Source organism: Citrus sinensis, chromosome 1, assembly GCF_022201045.2.
Source record: "Citrus sinensis cultivar Valencia sweet orange chromosome 1, DVS_A1.0, whole genome shotgun sequence".
Taxonomy (NCBI): Eukaryota; Viridiplantae; Streptophyta; class Magnoliopsida; order Sapindales; family Rutaceae; genus Citrus; species Citrus sinensis.
The window spans coordinates 5,284,382-5,300,371 of NC_068556.1; the positions used below are offsets into that span (position 1 = coordinate 5,284,382).

Genomic DNA, 15,990 nt, shown 5'->3' on the forward strand with positions numbered 1-15,990 from the left:
TTTCTTTAAAATGGTGAATATAAACACAATGTTTTATTTATAAAATTTTACATACATTTAGAGCTTCAATAGTGTAAATGTGTAAAAATTGATAGACATGTATATTTTATAATATTGATATAATATATATATATATATATATATTAAAACTTCAATAGTGTAAATGTGTAATATATTGATAGATATGTATATTTTATAATATCGATAAATTATGTATGTATGTATGTATGTATGTATGTAGTTATGTACATACGTATGTATGATAGTGTGTAAATATTTGATGTAACTTTTGTTTAATATATATATATATTAAACGGGTTATTGGGTAATCCGATTATTTTTTCGTGTCGGGTTTGTGTCTCAATATTTTGACACGATTATTAAATGGATCGAGTTTGAATCGACCTAAATTTGACACGACACAAAGCTGACACAACACGAACACGATCTGATGACCCGCTTTGCCAGCTCTAATCATTGGGTTGTAGCCGGAGTGCAACCTCTTCTTCTCTTCTATTTGTTTTTCTACCTTTTTCTTTTATCAGGTAAAAGTAAATTTCATTCCAGCAAATTTGAGGACAATTACAATATGATAACACTCTGCCGACAATAAACAAATAACGAAAATCTCATCAACCAATCATAATAATATTCGCATAAATGTGATGAGATGTGATATTCTAGGAGCATCAAAGGCATTCTTAAATAATAATATACAATAGGATAAGACCCCCAGGGCCTACTACTTGACCTAGCATTTTTTTAATAATTTTCTTTTAATTGAAAAAATAAGTTAAAAAATTAATTTAAACTTTACCTACATTATATTTCGTATATTTACCTTGTTATATATCTGAACTGTTTTGATTGATACCATCAATTTATAAACATTAAGCAAATGGTACCATCAATTTATTAACATAAGAAAATCGCTATCGTGGCTTTTGCTTCACCCGTGGGCGTTTTACCGTGATCAACAAAAAGAAAGTGGAAAAAGAAAAAAAAAATGAATAAGTTCTTTTATCTTGATAATAAAGCAGCAGGTACTTTAGTAGCCGTCACTCACCAACCTTCGTATCTTCAAAGCTCAAAAGTCGCCTCTCTCTCCTACTTTCAATATTTGCTCTCTCTACTTTTTGCGCCATTCCCAATCAGCCAATGCCATACCATCGTCGTTTGAAATCATTTTCATGACCAAATTTATACCCCATGCTTTACCAAAAGGATTCAATAAGTTGGAGCTTCTGTTATGTCTAGAGAAAGATATGTACTGATTCTGGCTCAACGATTTCCACTTCTATGACTATTTGGAGGTTGAGTGATCAAATATTCATGATCCACACAATACGCAGACAATAGTTAAGAAAAATTAATATAAAAAAAAGACATAGAATCGAATTCTCTGGACTCACAAATCCGAATCTATTATCTTGATATCAAGGTGTCAATACATTTTCTAATCTCGCATGATAATTAAAAATCATGTGACTTGCAAATATTGCTCCAAAACTTTGGTATCAAGACTTAAAAAACTGATGAGACTAAGCTAAAACCGATTTGAAGTCTCCACAATTGTTAGACCAAAATTCGTTTTCACCAGTCAAAACAATTTCTAAAATCGATTGGCGAAAAGGGTACTTAATGAGGAAAACAGTAGATTATTAGAAAAATCTGAATATTATTTCTTTCAAAGAAAACGGGTTTTAATTAAAAAAAAATATTACCCATTAAATGGAATTATGGAAACTTAACTTTGACCATAAAAGTTAAAAAAAACTTAATGCCAGCTGCCCTGTTATTAAAAGCTGACAAAAAAGCAGAGCTCAAAGCAAAACAAATTTGCAGCTCTGGGCCTCTGGTTGCGTGAGCTCTTGCACTACGGAGAAGAAAATTGAAAAAACTATTTTTTATAAAAGGAAGAGAAGCCACTGGAAAAATTAATATTAAACACATGCCATTGTTTCAAGCGGAAGTTCTTTAAAAAAAAAAAAAAAAAGAGCAAGAATGTTTTATTCTTATTGTTAAAGCCGTAGAGCATGTTTTAAGATTCTAACTGAAGAAGAATTTTCAGCCGACATTCTCAACACTCACAGCTTTAAACATTTTCTCTCTGTCTTTCTTAAGCTCGTACAAGAATCATGTCGCAAAACAACTGGGAAGCTGATAAAATGTAAGTGTTTTCAAACAACTGAAAGATTTTGTTTTATTTTGCTGTTTTTTGTCATTAAACTTTTCTGGGTTTTTTGTTTAGGTTTGTTATCTTTTAGTGGGTTTAATATTTTCTTGTTCTATGGATTGGGTAGGTTTCTTTTTTCTTTTCTTTCTTTTTTTGTATTTTTGTGTGGGTTTGTGCTTTGTATTCATTTCTTAACATTCGACTCTGTTTTTCTTGTTTGCTATTGATAAAGTTTCGAACTTGTAGCAAATGGATGCTTGTTTTGGGCCCTGGTGTTGTTTATTAGTTTTGTAGATACTGGTTTGTGTAAAAAATTGGGTTTTTAAGCTCAGTTTTTGGCTTTGATTTGTTATGGATGTTATTACTTATGTTTTTTTTTCGGATGTCTTTGCTTTGTATCCCGTTGTGGTTTATATTCTTTGCTTATTTCATCTTTGATTTTGTTGTGCTTGTTGTTTTTTTTTGACAATGATGGAATTGCCATATGATGATGCTAGGGCATTTTGTTTGTTCTTTTTTGGGGTGACATTGAATTGTATCTTGTTTCACTGCCTCTTCGATGATGCTCTCACAAAGTCTTTTTCGCTTTTGCTCCATTTAGTATTTGCTTATCCTCAAATTAACTGGTGATTTTTTTTTAATTTCATTTCTTTGGTCATTAGGTTGGATGTGTATATATATGATTACCTTTTGAAGAGAAAATTGCATGCTTCTGCCAAGGCGTTTCAAACTGAAGGGAAAGTATCTACTGATCCAGTAGGTATGATTATTAAAAGAGAATTGCCAAAGAAGACAGAGTTTTTATAAATTGACATTTCATTGATATTTTTGCTACTTTATGTAATGATTCTTTTTGTGTTTGAATGAGCTCCAGCTATAGATGCGCCCGGTGGTTTTTTATTCGAATGGTGGTCTGTGTTCTGGGATATATTTATCGCAAGGACAAATGAGAAGCACTCTGAGTCTGCAGCATCCTACATTGAGGTGGGTCGATGGGATTTCAGTTTGCAGTTCATCTTCCCCTATTTGATGCATAATTAATTATGAAAGTTATAGGTTACTTAGAAAGAGAAACTTGATTCTATTTCTAAGTATACGCTGGATTGAGAGTGTGCTGAAAATCATTTATGTGAAGTCATTACATTGTTTTGTGCTGCTATATGATCTTGCAATTTAATTATTAAGGTTTTTGATGAAACTGCAGAGTCAGGTGATTAAGGCTCGGGAACAGCAGCAACAACAGCAGCAACAGCATCAAAAGCCTCAGCAGCATCAGCAGATGCAGGTTCAGCAGCTCTTACTGCAGAGGCATGCTCAGCAGCAGCAACAGCAGCAGAGAAGAGACAGTACTCAGCATCTAAATGACACTGGTGATGATCTGAGACCTGGCTTTGCAAAAGCCTTCACAACAAAAATGTATGAGGATCGATTAAAAAAGCTTCCGTTTCAGAGGGATTCCTTGGATGATGCTACCATTAAGGTACCAATTGTGTGATAAGTTTATAAATTGGTTTATCTTTACTTGCTGTCTTTGACATAACCCAATTATTTCAGCCAAGATTAAGTGACAATATGACCCAGCTTTTGGATCCCAATCATGCCACTTTGTTGAAAGCAGCTGCAATAGGCAGCCAGCCTTCAGGGTATTTCTTCTCATGATGCTATCATGAATTCCACGGTTAAGTTTGTTGGTTATCTATGGACCTGCTACTTGCTTTGGCCAGTCCCTAATTTGTAATTTGATAAAAGCCGAGCTCCTTGTTTGCAGGCAAACGCTGCATGGTACACATGGAGTTAGTCAGCAAGTTCAAAGTCGGAGTCAGCAACCTCCACTGTCAACACAAGTAAAAATATTTTTTTACCCTACCCTAGCTTTATCCTTGTAATTCTATCTTTCGTATCTTATTCTGCCCATGTCTTGTTTGTTGAAACAGGAAGTGAAAACTGAGATGAACCCTACGATGAATCCTAGAGCAGCAGGTTCAGAGGGATCATTGATTGGAGTTCATGGTATTAATGGAGTTTTCTTTCTTTGTTAGTTACCTTTTTTTTTTTTTTTGCTATTTCTAAGACTATGTTCCAAATTGTTACAATTGTGGTTTTCCAATTATTGTTTCTAAAAGTAATCATTTGGTGGTAATTATCCTTCTCTGTGGAAGATAAACATGTTCCGTGATTATTTATACTTTCAAGTACAATTGTTGGTATCAGTAATTGGGCCATAAAGTTTCAGTACGTGAACCCTTAGTATGGTTATTGTAATTTGTGGCGTATAATTGTGAGTTGTTTGGAGCTATATATTATCACCCTCCTTTGGATCTTGCTTTGGTAGGATCAGTATTTGGTAATGGTCTTCTATATAGAACTTAAATAGGAGTCCACCGATGTGAATTCATATCTGAAATGCTTACATCACTGGTCGCCGATGTGAATTCTTATCTGAAATGCTTACATCACTGGTAATTTAATTTTAGTGGGGATTCATGGTTTAAGGTTTCAATCCTAGTCTTTGGCATCTGAACCCGTAATCAAATTGGTTGTGTGAGATTTTACTTCAAATTTTAAGCTTTTGAGATTGTCATTTTGGCTTAACAGTTTTTCTTGTGTTTTTTAAGGGTCAAATCAAGGTGCTGGCAATGTGACTCTGAAAGGCTGGCCTTTGACTGTAAGTATTTGGCTTTATGTGATATGATTTTATTATCACCATCTTACATAGGTTATTCAACTGTGAAACACTAACAGTGCTACAATGATTAATGAGAGATAAAATTTTTAATTTTGTTTGAAATTTCTTAATGATGCTTAAAGTACACTTTACCATAAATCTGTGTTTGTTGACAAGTTAATGATGGCGGTACTTCCTTAAAAGTAAAATTCGGTTAAAAAATATTCAAATTAGAAAGCAATATGCTTGGCTTGTGAAATTTGAATTGTTAATTGATTTCTGTTCTGTTCCATGACAGTTAATTAGACTAACTAGAACTCTGGAGCATGGATTACTTTGATTGGTCTCCTTGTTCTATGATTAAAATTTCACAAGCATTGTCAACAGCATTTAATAAATTAGAATCTTTTGCCTTTGTTTTTGTGATTTATTGGTTCAGTTATAATACTGAATATCATTAGGTGTGCATAGTGGAAGTTCCTTTTCTGACAGCATCCCATGTGTATTAGGGACTGGATCAGTTTCGATCTGGGCTTTTGCAACAACAGAAATCTTTGACTCAGCCCTACAATCAACTTCAGTTGCAACAACTTATGCTTCAGGCACAGCAGAATTTGGCGTCTCCGTCCGCCAATGATTTGGAATCCAGAAAACTGAGGATGCTTCATAACAGTCGTAATATGGGTCTTGCAAGGGATGGCTCATCAAATTCTGTTGGTGATCTTGTGTCTACTGTTGGATCAGCTATGCAAATTATTTCCCCTGGTTTGCCTCGTGGAGATAATGATCTGCTAATAAAGGTATCATTCTCTTTTGTACTTGGAGAGGATTTAATATTTCAGTATTTAATTTTCCTAATATAGTCTGAAGGAGGCCTTATGGCTTTCTGATGTAAACTCGTAAAGTTGACTACTACTCAGATACAGCAGCAGCAGCAGCAGCTGCAGCACTATTCCCACCATCCACTTTCAAGCCAGCAGTCTCAAAATTCAAATCCTCTCCTCCAGCAGCAAGATAAAATTCTTGCCGGTGGCAGCATGACCATGGATGGTAGCATGTCTAACACTTTTCAAGGAAATGATCAGGTTTGCTGCTATTGCTTCTGGGCTCGTAAATTATATGAGCTGCATTGCTTTCTAGTTGTCAATCCTTTCCTTATTCAACCATTGTATCAGCTTTTTGTACACTTAAAACTATATCAAAATGTTGCGAATGGTTATTTAAGTTAATACAATCCGAAATTAATTATAACATATTTATAAACTCTAGTTCTTTCTGAATTCTGGAAGTTTATGCCTCTTCTATGCGCATTGCATTTCCTTATCTCAGTTCTGCTTAGGAATTATTATTACTCTTGTTTTTTCTTTTATTCTCAAGTCCTAATATACCCTGAATTAGACAATGAATTTGACTGGCATTTGAAGTTGACAGTCTGGTTAGTGATTCAAATACATTTGCTTTGTTTGTTTTAAGGCATCAAAAAATCAAATTGGGCGAAAGAGAAAGCAGGCAGTGTCATCTTCTGGTCCTGCTAATAGCTCAGGAACTGCAAACACTCCTGGACCAACCCCAAGTTCTCCCTCATCACCTTCTACTCACACACCAGGAGACGTAATCTCAAGGCCAACTTTGCAGCATAATGGTGCCTCCTCTAAATCTCTGCTGATGTTTGGTTCTGATGGTATGGGATCACTTACGTCAGCACCAAATCAGTTGGTAAGCAACCTTTTATTTCTATAGGTATTTTTTTATCCTCTCTTACTTTTGGAATCATTTGATTAGAGAAGTCATCTGCCTCCTAATTTGTAACATTTAAAATTTAAATGTAGCAGCTTTACTTGGATGAGTAAAAAACTTATGAAGGGAAAGCAAATTCAATGAGTAAAATTAAGGGATATGAAGGATTTCTGGAGTTGCTGTCATAAAATAAGTTTCATATCAGCTCAAATTGATAGCATTTGTCAATTTTATCCTCCATGGTAAATCTGGGTTATAGATTACAATGTACAGATGATTAATAACGGATTATTGACTACAAAGTCAAATCAAATAATGACCCGTTTAAAAAATCTAGTCTTATTATTCGGTACTCATTTTTTTCCAAGTAGAAGCAAAAGTAAGCATGTAGAGGTCATGGAACTCATTCTTATTCGTATTTGATGTTTTTCGTGTAATTATTAGATATCTCAGATGGAATTGTGATTAGAACTCTATTTGATAGTGGGTGATCATTGCAGACTGACATGGACCGCTTTGTTGATGATGGATCCCTGGATGATAATGTAGAATCATTCTTATCACCTGATGATGCAGATCCTAGAGATCGGGTTGGTAGGAGCGCAGAAGTCGGCAAAGGTATGATTTATGCTGACTTCTTACATTGACGTGTGCTTCAGAAAATTAGCATTTTGGATAAAATTATGTTTCATAATTATGCAAAATGATTCCTACGGTTTGACAATTTTGCTGTTACATTAGGCTTCACATTTACGGAATTTCAGCTTATTCCTGCAAGTACAAGTAAAGTTGAAAGTTGTCACTTCTCGCCAGATGGAAAACTTCTTGCCACTGGTGGACATGATAAAAAGGTTAGATGGGTTATTGTTAATGAGTTGTTCTTTGAAAGTTTTAATGATGTTTCTTCTGAGCAATGCAAGATAGTTCTGTGTTTCCAGAATGACAATGTCAAATTCATTTGCTCAATGATTTTTGGTGCAGGCTGTGTTATGGTGCACGGAGTCTTTTACGGTAAAGTCTACACTTGAGGAACATACTCAATGGATAACTGATGTCCGTTTCAGTCCAAGCCTATCAAGGCTGGCTACATCTTCAGCTGATAGAACTGTCAGGGTTTGGGATACTGAAAATGTCCGTAAGCTTACTTTCATTTGCTGTTACAAGTGCATATTTGTTTCTACTGCTATTGGTTCATGCTTCTTCGCACCAACATGATTGCGATGAATTAGTTAGATTTCCTTGAATGTGCGTTGCTTATAATAAATATTAACATGTTTTTGGTTTGCATCTCTCTGAATAGTGACATGTTCAAGTATATGCCTCTTCCTAGTGCAGTGACTTTTTCTTCTGCATTTCTCAACTTTTTCCATGATAATATTATAACTTGCTGCCTTTACACCTTACAGTAGGTTCATTTTTGTTGCCCTTTCTCTCCACCCCCCCCCCCCCCCCCCCCCCCCTCCCTTTTAAGTCATATGAATGGAAACAACTGCAAAAGAGAATCCGGCAACTGCATATAACACCCATGCAACTGCAAAAGATGTTTAATTGAGAAATAAAACTTTGGCCATGATTTGTAGGTAGGTAACTTATTCTTGATAGTCTTGATGTCTCAGCAGTGATGAAAATCTGCTTATTGGGTTTAAATTTTGAACTTCTGATAGAAATGTTTCCTTATTGTTCTATTATTAAGATATAAGTCGTAAAGGGCTTCATGACTGAGTATTAATTTGTCCAACCAAACTGCCCCTCACTTCGGATATTGCTGGATGATGGTAGATGATTTTGCTTTGCAGCCTGACTATTCACTTCGTACTTTTACGGGTCATTCTACAACTGTTATGTCTTTGGATTTCCATCCTAGTAAAGAAGACCTTCTCTGTTCTTGTGATAATAATAGTGAGATACGATACTGGAGTATCAACAATGGTAGCTGTGCTGGAGTTTTCAAGGTATGCAATTTGATGCCAATCATCTTGAAAGGATGCTTTATATTGAATTCTATTTTTAATTGTTATCTTCTGTTACACAGAATTTTTTTGAATCTTTTGTCAGTGTCAGAGTGGTGCAACCCAGATGAGATTTCAACCTCGTCTTGGAAGGATTCTTGCTGCAGCCATAGAGAACTATATCTCTATACTTGATGTAGAGACCCAAGTTTGCAGACTTAAATTACAGGTCAGCCATAGCTAAATTACATGGAAAATTGGTAATGATGGAAGTCATCGCAATTCCTTCTCTGTGCTTGATAGGACTCCTACTTGCAAAATTGCCTCACTTGCCTGATCGGCAATAATACATGATAATAAATGGATGTTATATGCTTTGGACCCCTTCAAAAAGTATGTTGAGGCACTTACACCTGTATTGGTCTATTTATTTCGTTTTGGGTGGAACTGTTATAGGGTCATAAAAATCAAGTTCATTCTGTGTGCTGGAACACTTCGGGTGAGTATCTGGCATCAGTGAGTGACGAATTAGTCAGGGTGTGGAGCATTGGTTCTGGCAGCAAAGGGGAATGCATTCATGAGTTAAGCTGTACTGGCAACAAATTCCATAGCTGTGTTTTCCATCCCACATTCCCCTCACTATTGGTTATCGGCTGTTATGAGGCAAGTCATACCTCTACTGCTTTTCCTTGTGGTTTAATTCTTTGTTGTAGCTACCAAGCATCTAGTTAAGAAAATCTACTCATGCATTCATATGTGTGGAAGTATGTGTATGTGTGTGTTTTTCTGTCCGCAGGACAGTCATGCATGGTCTAAAATGCAAGTTTTACAACTTGGGTGTCTTAGTATGAGAGAGAGGTCATTTATTTGGATTACTGGTCTCTTTTAACATTGGACCAGAGCCGAATTAGAATTATGTAGCTCAAGTTGCTGATGTGCAGTTTTCCTTTCAATGTGTTTTTTAATTTGTTTATATTTTTAATTTTTAATTTTTTTAATTTTTTTTGCTGCTTCTAGACTTTGGAGCTCTGGAACATGACTGAAAACAAGACACTGACTCTGAGTGCACACGACAAGCTTGTATCATCTTTGGCAGCATCAACTGTTAACGGTATGGTAGCTTCAGCTAGTCATGACAAGTGCGTCAAGATCTGGAAGTGACTTTGCTCCTTTTTTTTCTTTTTTTGATTTAATGACATCACAGCCAACCTTATCGTCTACGTGTATGTATCCAATGTCAGATTTCTCAGCTTCTAATAGTTACTTTTGTGGTTGTCCATATTAGTTTAATGTAGATGTTAGAAAATGGGGGCTTTTTGATTGTATTAACATACCCTGACAGCGAAAAAGGTTTTTGTTTCAAAGCCGCCTGTGTTCTGGCAGAACAAAACTTGATTCGAATGTTTGGGGTGATGGATGGTAGTGATACCAGTGCCGCAGATATTGCTGAGTCTGAATACATGTATGTAACAACTTTTGTACAAATTTTTGTTGATCAGGAAAATACAATATATATATATATATATATATATATCCTGTTATTGTGACGGTGATCTCACTGCAGTAAAGTGTTGAGTACATGAGTCTTATTATGGCTCTGTGATAATGATTGTGGATCAATTGTTTGGAAAACAAGACATTGCTATTGTCCTCTTTACAAGTTTACACATACGTGATCCTTGCATCCATCAGCAGCTTGATGCATCATATCTAATCAACTCAATCGCCTTGTTAAAATGAGTTGCCTTAGCATCAAGATACTCCCGCCACGTCACCGGGCGGTACAGAATCGGATGATCATGATCAGTCAGCTTCACTGACGGCGATATCTTGACATCTTGAGGTGGGCCATAGAAGTATGCTGTTGATATGCGATGACGTGTGTTGTTCACAAGCGCACGATGGAGTGCACTCTTGAACCGACCATTGCACGTTATCTGCATCAAATCACCAACAATAACCACAAGTGCTCCGGATACTGGGTGCACTGGCACCCACCCAACATTGTCTCTATAGACTTGCAGGCCACTGGTGTTTCCCTGGTACAAGGATGTCAGCAGTGATGAATCAGTATGTGGGGCTAAGCCCATGGCCCGGTTCGGGTCGGGACAGACCGGGTACGAATTCAGCTGAAGAACGCCCTGTGGGCTTTTGCAGCCGTATTTGGGCTTGAACCATGCAATGTCTTCTTGGGTTAAGCCCAGTGACCTGAACATGAGGCCTAGTATTTTTTCAGCAAGTCCCTTAAGTTCCTTTTGGTACTCCACCATTACTTGGCTGCAGGCAAATCGAAGAAATTACAACCAATGATTAGCACCAGCAGCAAGCAAGTAGTCATTGATATAATTTTTGAGGCTCTCAATTGCATAACTACAATTTTTCAATCAATCAACAAGAGGTGCAATGTGTCACGAACGATACATGCCCATGTCTTGGATATATTTAGCAAAAGGACAATAAATACACAAATCCCATACTACAATAAAACCTATTTTGTTAATTAAGTAGCAACTGGCATTGCAATTCCATGCATGCGGTGGACGGACGCTAGCTAATGCTAGACTTTAGGGCTAAGGAATGGATATTAAATTACTATAGCTTTTGTGCCATAGCAATTATAGAAAAGAAAATATAAGTATAAAAAAAAAGTTGATAATATACATTAAATATAACTTTTAAATTAAAAAATTGACAAAAATAATAAAGATTTTTAGATTTTTTTATCATACAAGTTTTAGATCAACTTAACATATCTCTCAAGTCATAACAGCTAACATTTATCAGATGCTTTTAAAAAAAGTTGATAATATACATTAAATTTAACTTTTAAATTAAAAAATTGACAAAAATAATAAAGATTTTTAGATTTTTTTATCATACTAGTTTTAGATCAAATTAACTTATCTTTCAAGTCATAACAACTAACATTTATCGGATGCTTTTGGTCTAATTTCAATACCAAACAAGGCCTGAGTACTTAATTTTGAGAAAAAAATTAAGGGTGAAATGAGGACAATTTCATTAAAGAGTAAAAGGTTCGAGAAGAGCCTTGTGTGCAAACTTTTTATTATTATTGTTATTATCTAAAAAGGTAAGAAGTAGGTAAAGCCCAAATTAACTTTTCGATCCCTTACCTATCCAGAATTCAAACTCGGTGGCCAACTAAATAAAACCAATTAGAGACGTCCTTGGGGCATCCAGTGTCCAAGTATTTGAATAATAATAAATTGAAGAAATAATGACATATATCCAGTGGGATGAAAAGCAAAATGTCAAAAGATTAAATGCTAGAAAAAGAACTGCAAAAAATAACATCAAATTGGCCTCATTTATTGTGTTTATAGTTAAGTAAAACAGGCCTGCTGTGATATTATTTTTGTCTGAATGTGATGAAAAGGCTGGTCGGTTGAAGGACTCGAAATTGAATACTCCTACGCATCGTAAATTTTTTATCTCAAATAATACGATATTCATTGATTGTTTTAATTTATTTGGTTCTTATAAAAAATTATTAACTACTTAATAAATAATACATTATTTAGAATTTAAAAAAAATTAGAATGACTATTATTCTGCCTAGAAATTTATTAATGCGGTGGCAATTAAGACAAAAGATAAATGGATAAATCCAGACGTCCATATTCCAGAATAACCTAGTTTGCTTTAGGCTACATGTATATATAATAAACTCTATGATATGATCGAGCTGTGTGTGCTGCACGCCGATATTAATTATTTATAAGTGGGGAGATGCACGCAACTAACTAATAATACAATGGTATATCAATCCAAGCTTAAGTTCGGGAGAATGCTGGTTAATACATAAGAAGCGTCTTGAATTCTCGATGATGGAAGTAGGAACCCTAGTCTTTGTAATAGCTACGTGAAAGAGAATGAAACTGCATGGCGCATGCATGCACTTCTTTATAGTTGTTTGTCATCCATCACTTTTACACGATTAATATGCTCCCTTTTGATTACGTACACGTAGCTCTATCCCAGTTCCCTTCTAAATCAGTCACGTTCTACGATTCTACCACGTCATTCCTTAGATAGTAACGAAAGATTTTTGAATCACTAAAATGCCCCGAGGGATTTTAACGAAAACGACGCAGATATCCTTGACATGACTGGACGCTAGCTGACTGACAAAATAAACGGACAAAACAAGAACTGAAGAACTTGGACATGCTACAGGACTTCGGAGCTAGCCATGGCAGCTAATTCACTGTTCGCGACCAAGCCATGTGTCGCCATCGACCTCGTACATCCACTTGTCCCTTTCTTCGAGTACTAAAACTAATCTTTCTACAAATCAATGTTAGTCTTTATTACTTAATCTTTGAGCCTGGGGCAACGACCGTTGAGGTTCTAACTGATCGAGGCGGTTCTATTATTGCTAGTTGAAAATCATTGATTTATAATATAATCCATGTCATGTAAATGTAAATACTGATTGCTTTAATCGGTAAACTATCTTACATGAAACATGAGGTCTGGAATGATTTCAAATTCTACTCACATGAAAGAGGAGAAGTAGGCCGTGTTTACTGTTAGACGTTGGACGGCTATAATTTTTAAGTTTCAGCACTAAAATATTTGATAAAAGTTAACTGCTAAGATTTAGAAATTGAGTTAATTTAATTTATTATTTATATGATGATAAACATGTAATTTCTTTAGTAATTTTTGTTAAAATTTTTATTTAAAAATCATATCTACTAGAAACTATTAAAAATTTATACTTATATTTTTTCCCTAATAAACATAATTTACAAGTTACAATACTTTAATACCATACAGTACCTTGGTGCCTTAGTTTCTGGTGAAGCGGTTGTTAAAGAAAGAAATAAATAAATAAACCTCATGAAAATGATGAAGAAATGTGAAAAATAAATAAATAAATGATGAAGGAATGTGAAAAATGATATAAAAAATATAGTGAATGTCATGTAATATGATTAAAGATGATAAAATGTTATAGTGGAGTGTCTCAAAACAAGAGTTAGAATAAGGCATAACGGGGCATGCAAATGTACAGGGAGATTATCAGTTTTCCTTCTGCTAAAATTAATATATATAATTTATTCTTGTACTATTTTTAAATAAAAATTAATAAAAAGTTTAAGTAGTAAAAATAAGAAATATATATTTTGGTGTGTATAAAAAATTAATAATAAGAATTTTTTTTTATATTTTTTAATTATTTTTAAATATTTTTCTTATGATTGTGTGTGTATCAAAGACAAATTATTAAATAAGTGACCTATTTACTTCGCTTTTCCTTTAAATTTTTTGTGCCAATAGATTTTTTAATATTATGAAAACAGTAGGTGATAAGTGGTGTATATTAATATCAGTAGGGTGAAAAATGACAATCTCTCCATATATATATATATATATATATAATATATATGCACCATGTATATATGTTTAGGCACGTACCAGAAATTGATGTGGTCATACTCATGTGGCCAAAGTTGGCGAGCATGATCAAGAGGAGACCCCAAAATTGTGAACCCTTCAGTCCACATGAGCTTTGAGAAGAAGGTGGAGATGCGAGGAAGGCCGTAGCCTGTGAAGTCCTCCGGCGACCGGCCAGCTAGTAGCTTTTGATTGGCGGGCAGTGCAAATAGCCTCCTAGTTTGGAACTCAACTTGGTTAAGAAGTTTGATGGGAATGCCGTGGTTGGTGACCTGAAACGCACCCCACTTCTCACATGCCTGTCGTATGAGTGTTGCAGCCTGCGGGCCGCCAAGGTCAATGACCGGCACAGCTGCGTGTGTTAACGGGTCGGCCATCGGGTGATCGGGGAGGGTCCAGGCGTGGGAGTCGGGTAATTTGAGGGCAGTCTTGAAGTCTAAAGGAATGATGTGTTTGAGATGAAGAGGGTTGTTTTTGTAGGATTCGGACACTGAATTCATATTTTGGGAATGGAAATTGCTAATGCAGGAGACTCTTGGTTGTGGTTTCTAGCTAGCTAGCTAGCCAGCTTAGGCCTCAGTGAGTTGTGTGTTGTATTATAATTAAGATCAGAGGTAAAGAGAGAGAAAGGAGAGGTCTTTTCTTGAACGTTGTCTCTTGGTGGAATTGGAGGGAGAGCTCTCGGCTCTTGTCTTGTTTATAACTGGCAGTAAGTAGCTCAGAATCCTTTTCTTGAATTCTTGTCTCCATTGTCACTGTACATGTCAGATACGTGCAACAACTGTAACAAGGAATTGAATGTTAATTTTGTCTTCTCTTTCTCTTTTGTATCAACTCCTAACTAGCCAGTTTCTACGTCCCACCGAATTTATAGTTTGCACTTGTCTTTAATCGATGTCATTATTCACCCTTTACTTGTTAGCTTATGTAAGATTTCAGGTCAAACAATTTTGTCGAACATAACTAATCTCTGTCTTATACCAGTTCCATTGCTGTCATTTTTGTGCAAATTTTATTTTAATGTCTGGGCTCACGTGCTGTCCTTTTGATTATCCAGTTATGGATCTCGTTAATAAATATTTTTGGGCTTATGCTTATGGTGGTAGTTAGTACCCATGGTGGCAATATGTGGAGCCCGCCCCCCGCTGGCCCCCACCACACAATATTTGTGTAAACGCATACCGCTTCAAAAAAAAAAAAAAGAAATTAAAAAGAAAATTCACATTATTTCTTTCTAATTTTAAATAAAGAAAAAGTTTGGACAATCAATGGGTTACATTTTGTACCTATTTTATTTATTTTAATATAAGTTTTTTTATGAAACATGTTTTTTTAAAACATATTCACCTAAATTTTAACCCGTTTTAAGGTGAAAAATACTAAAATGTCAACAAAATTATTTTCGCTTCAGCATTTTTTTTTTCTTATTTCATACAAAATTTAAACGTTTCAAAATGATTTACTGGTGCTACTTAAATTTACTAGTATGATTATTTATATATTCAATTAAATTAACAAAATATGTCTCTGCAACATGATGACCACCAAATTTTTGCTATTTACATGTTGGGGTGCTAAGAAAATTCTTTGGTTTCATTTTTAAACATTACATTATGTTATATAGGTCATAAATTGAATAACTAAATTATATCCTCGATATTGTTTAAGAAAGATGTGAGTAATTAATGAACTTAAAAGGATTTGACTTCCCCTACAATGGGTTACAAACGTGTGCAAGAAGTCCAAAGTAAATAGTATCTTAAAAGTGGGCACATCATTTCAATAGGCATCAAATCAACTCTAAACCGGAATGTGCAGATGATTAGGACTAGTGAGAATACTAGGAGAGATGTGAGTGATGGGTTTAATAGGGGGAATCTCCCTTAGACAAGCAAGAGGCCTTTTGGCTTTGTGTGAAGCAATAATACCAAGAGCAAAAATAGTGAGGGTGAAAGACACATGCTGCTAATTTTTTATTTTTTTGACATTGATAATTTGTATTATAAGGATAAAATAATTAATTTAAACTTAAGTTAAAG

General features: G+C 35.0%; 2 protein-coding genes across 4 annotated transcripts; one reads left to right on the forward strand and one right to left on the reverse strand.

Moving 5' to 3' along the window:
* Nucleotides 1-1,813: 1,813 nt before the first annotated feature.
* LOC102631359 (transcriptional corepressor LEUNIG) lies at nt 1,814-10,074 on the forward strand. 3 transcript variants are annotated; one of them, XM_025097407.2, is made up of 18 exons: nt 1,814-2,170; nt 2,839-2,936; nt 3,051-3,160; nt 3,381-3,656; nt 3,731-3,819; nt 3,945-4,020; nt 4,111-4,186; nt 4,792-4,841; nt 5,363-5,641; nt 5,747-5,926; nt 6,315-6,557; nt 7,079-7,196; nt 7,320-7,429; nt 7,560-7,709; nt 8,375-8,530; nt 8,634-8,756; nt 8,984-9,190; nt 9,545-10,074. In XM_025097407.2, the coding sequence occupies exons 1-18, from the start codon at nt 2,139-2,141 to the stop codon at nt 9,686-9,688; spliced, it is 2,517 nt and encodes an 838-aa protein (XP_024953175.1). In that variant the 5' UTR covers nt 1,814-2,138; the 3' UTR covers nt 9,689-10,074. The 3 variants fall into 3 exon arrangements, with proteins under 3 accessions (XP_024953175.1, XP_006475762.1, XP_006475763.1); XM_006475699.4 differs by having other exon boundaries at nt 1,815-2,170; nt 5,351-5,641; XM_006475700.4 differs by having other exon boundaries at nt 1,816-2,170; nt 5,351-5,641; nt 5,762-5,926.
* A 141-nt stretch (nt 10,075-10,215) lies between these two features.
* LOC102627755 (gibberellin 3-beta-dioxygenase 3-like) lies at nt 10,216-14,804 on the reverse strand. The gene is made up of 2 exons (XM_006476045.4): nt 13,973-14,804; nt 10,216-10,804 (listed from the first exon to the last, which is right to left on the reverse strand). Exons 1-2 carry the CDS (start codon nt 14,449-14,451, stop codon nt 10,216-10,218), a joined length of 1,068 nt encoding a protein of 355 aa, XP_006476108.1. The 5' UTR covers nt 14,452-14,804.
* Between the last annotated feature and the right edge of the window lie 1,186 nt (nt 14,805-15,990).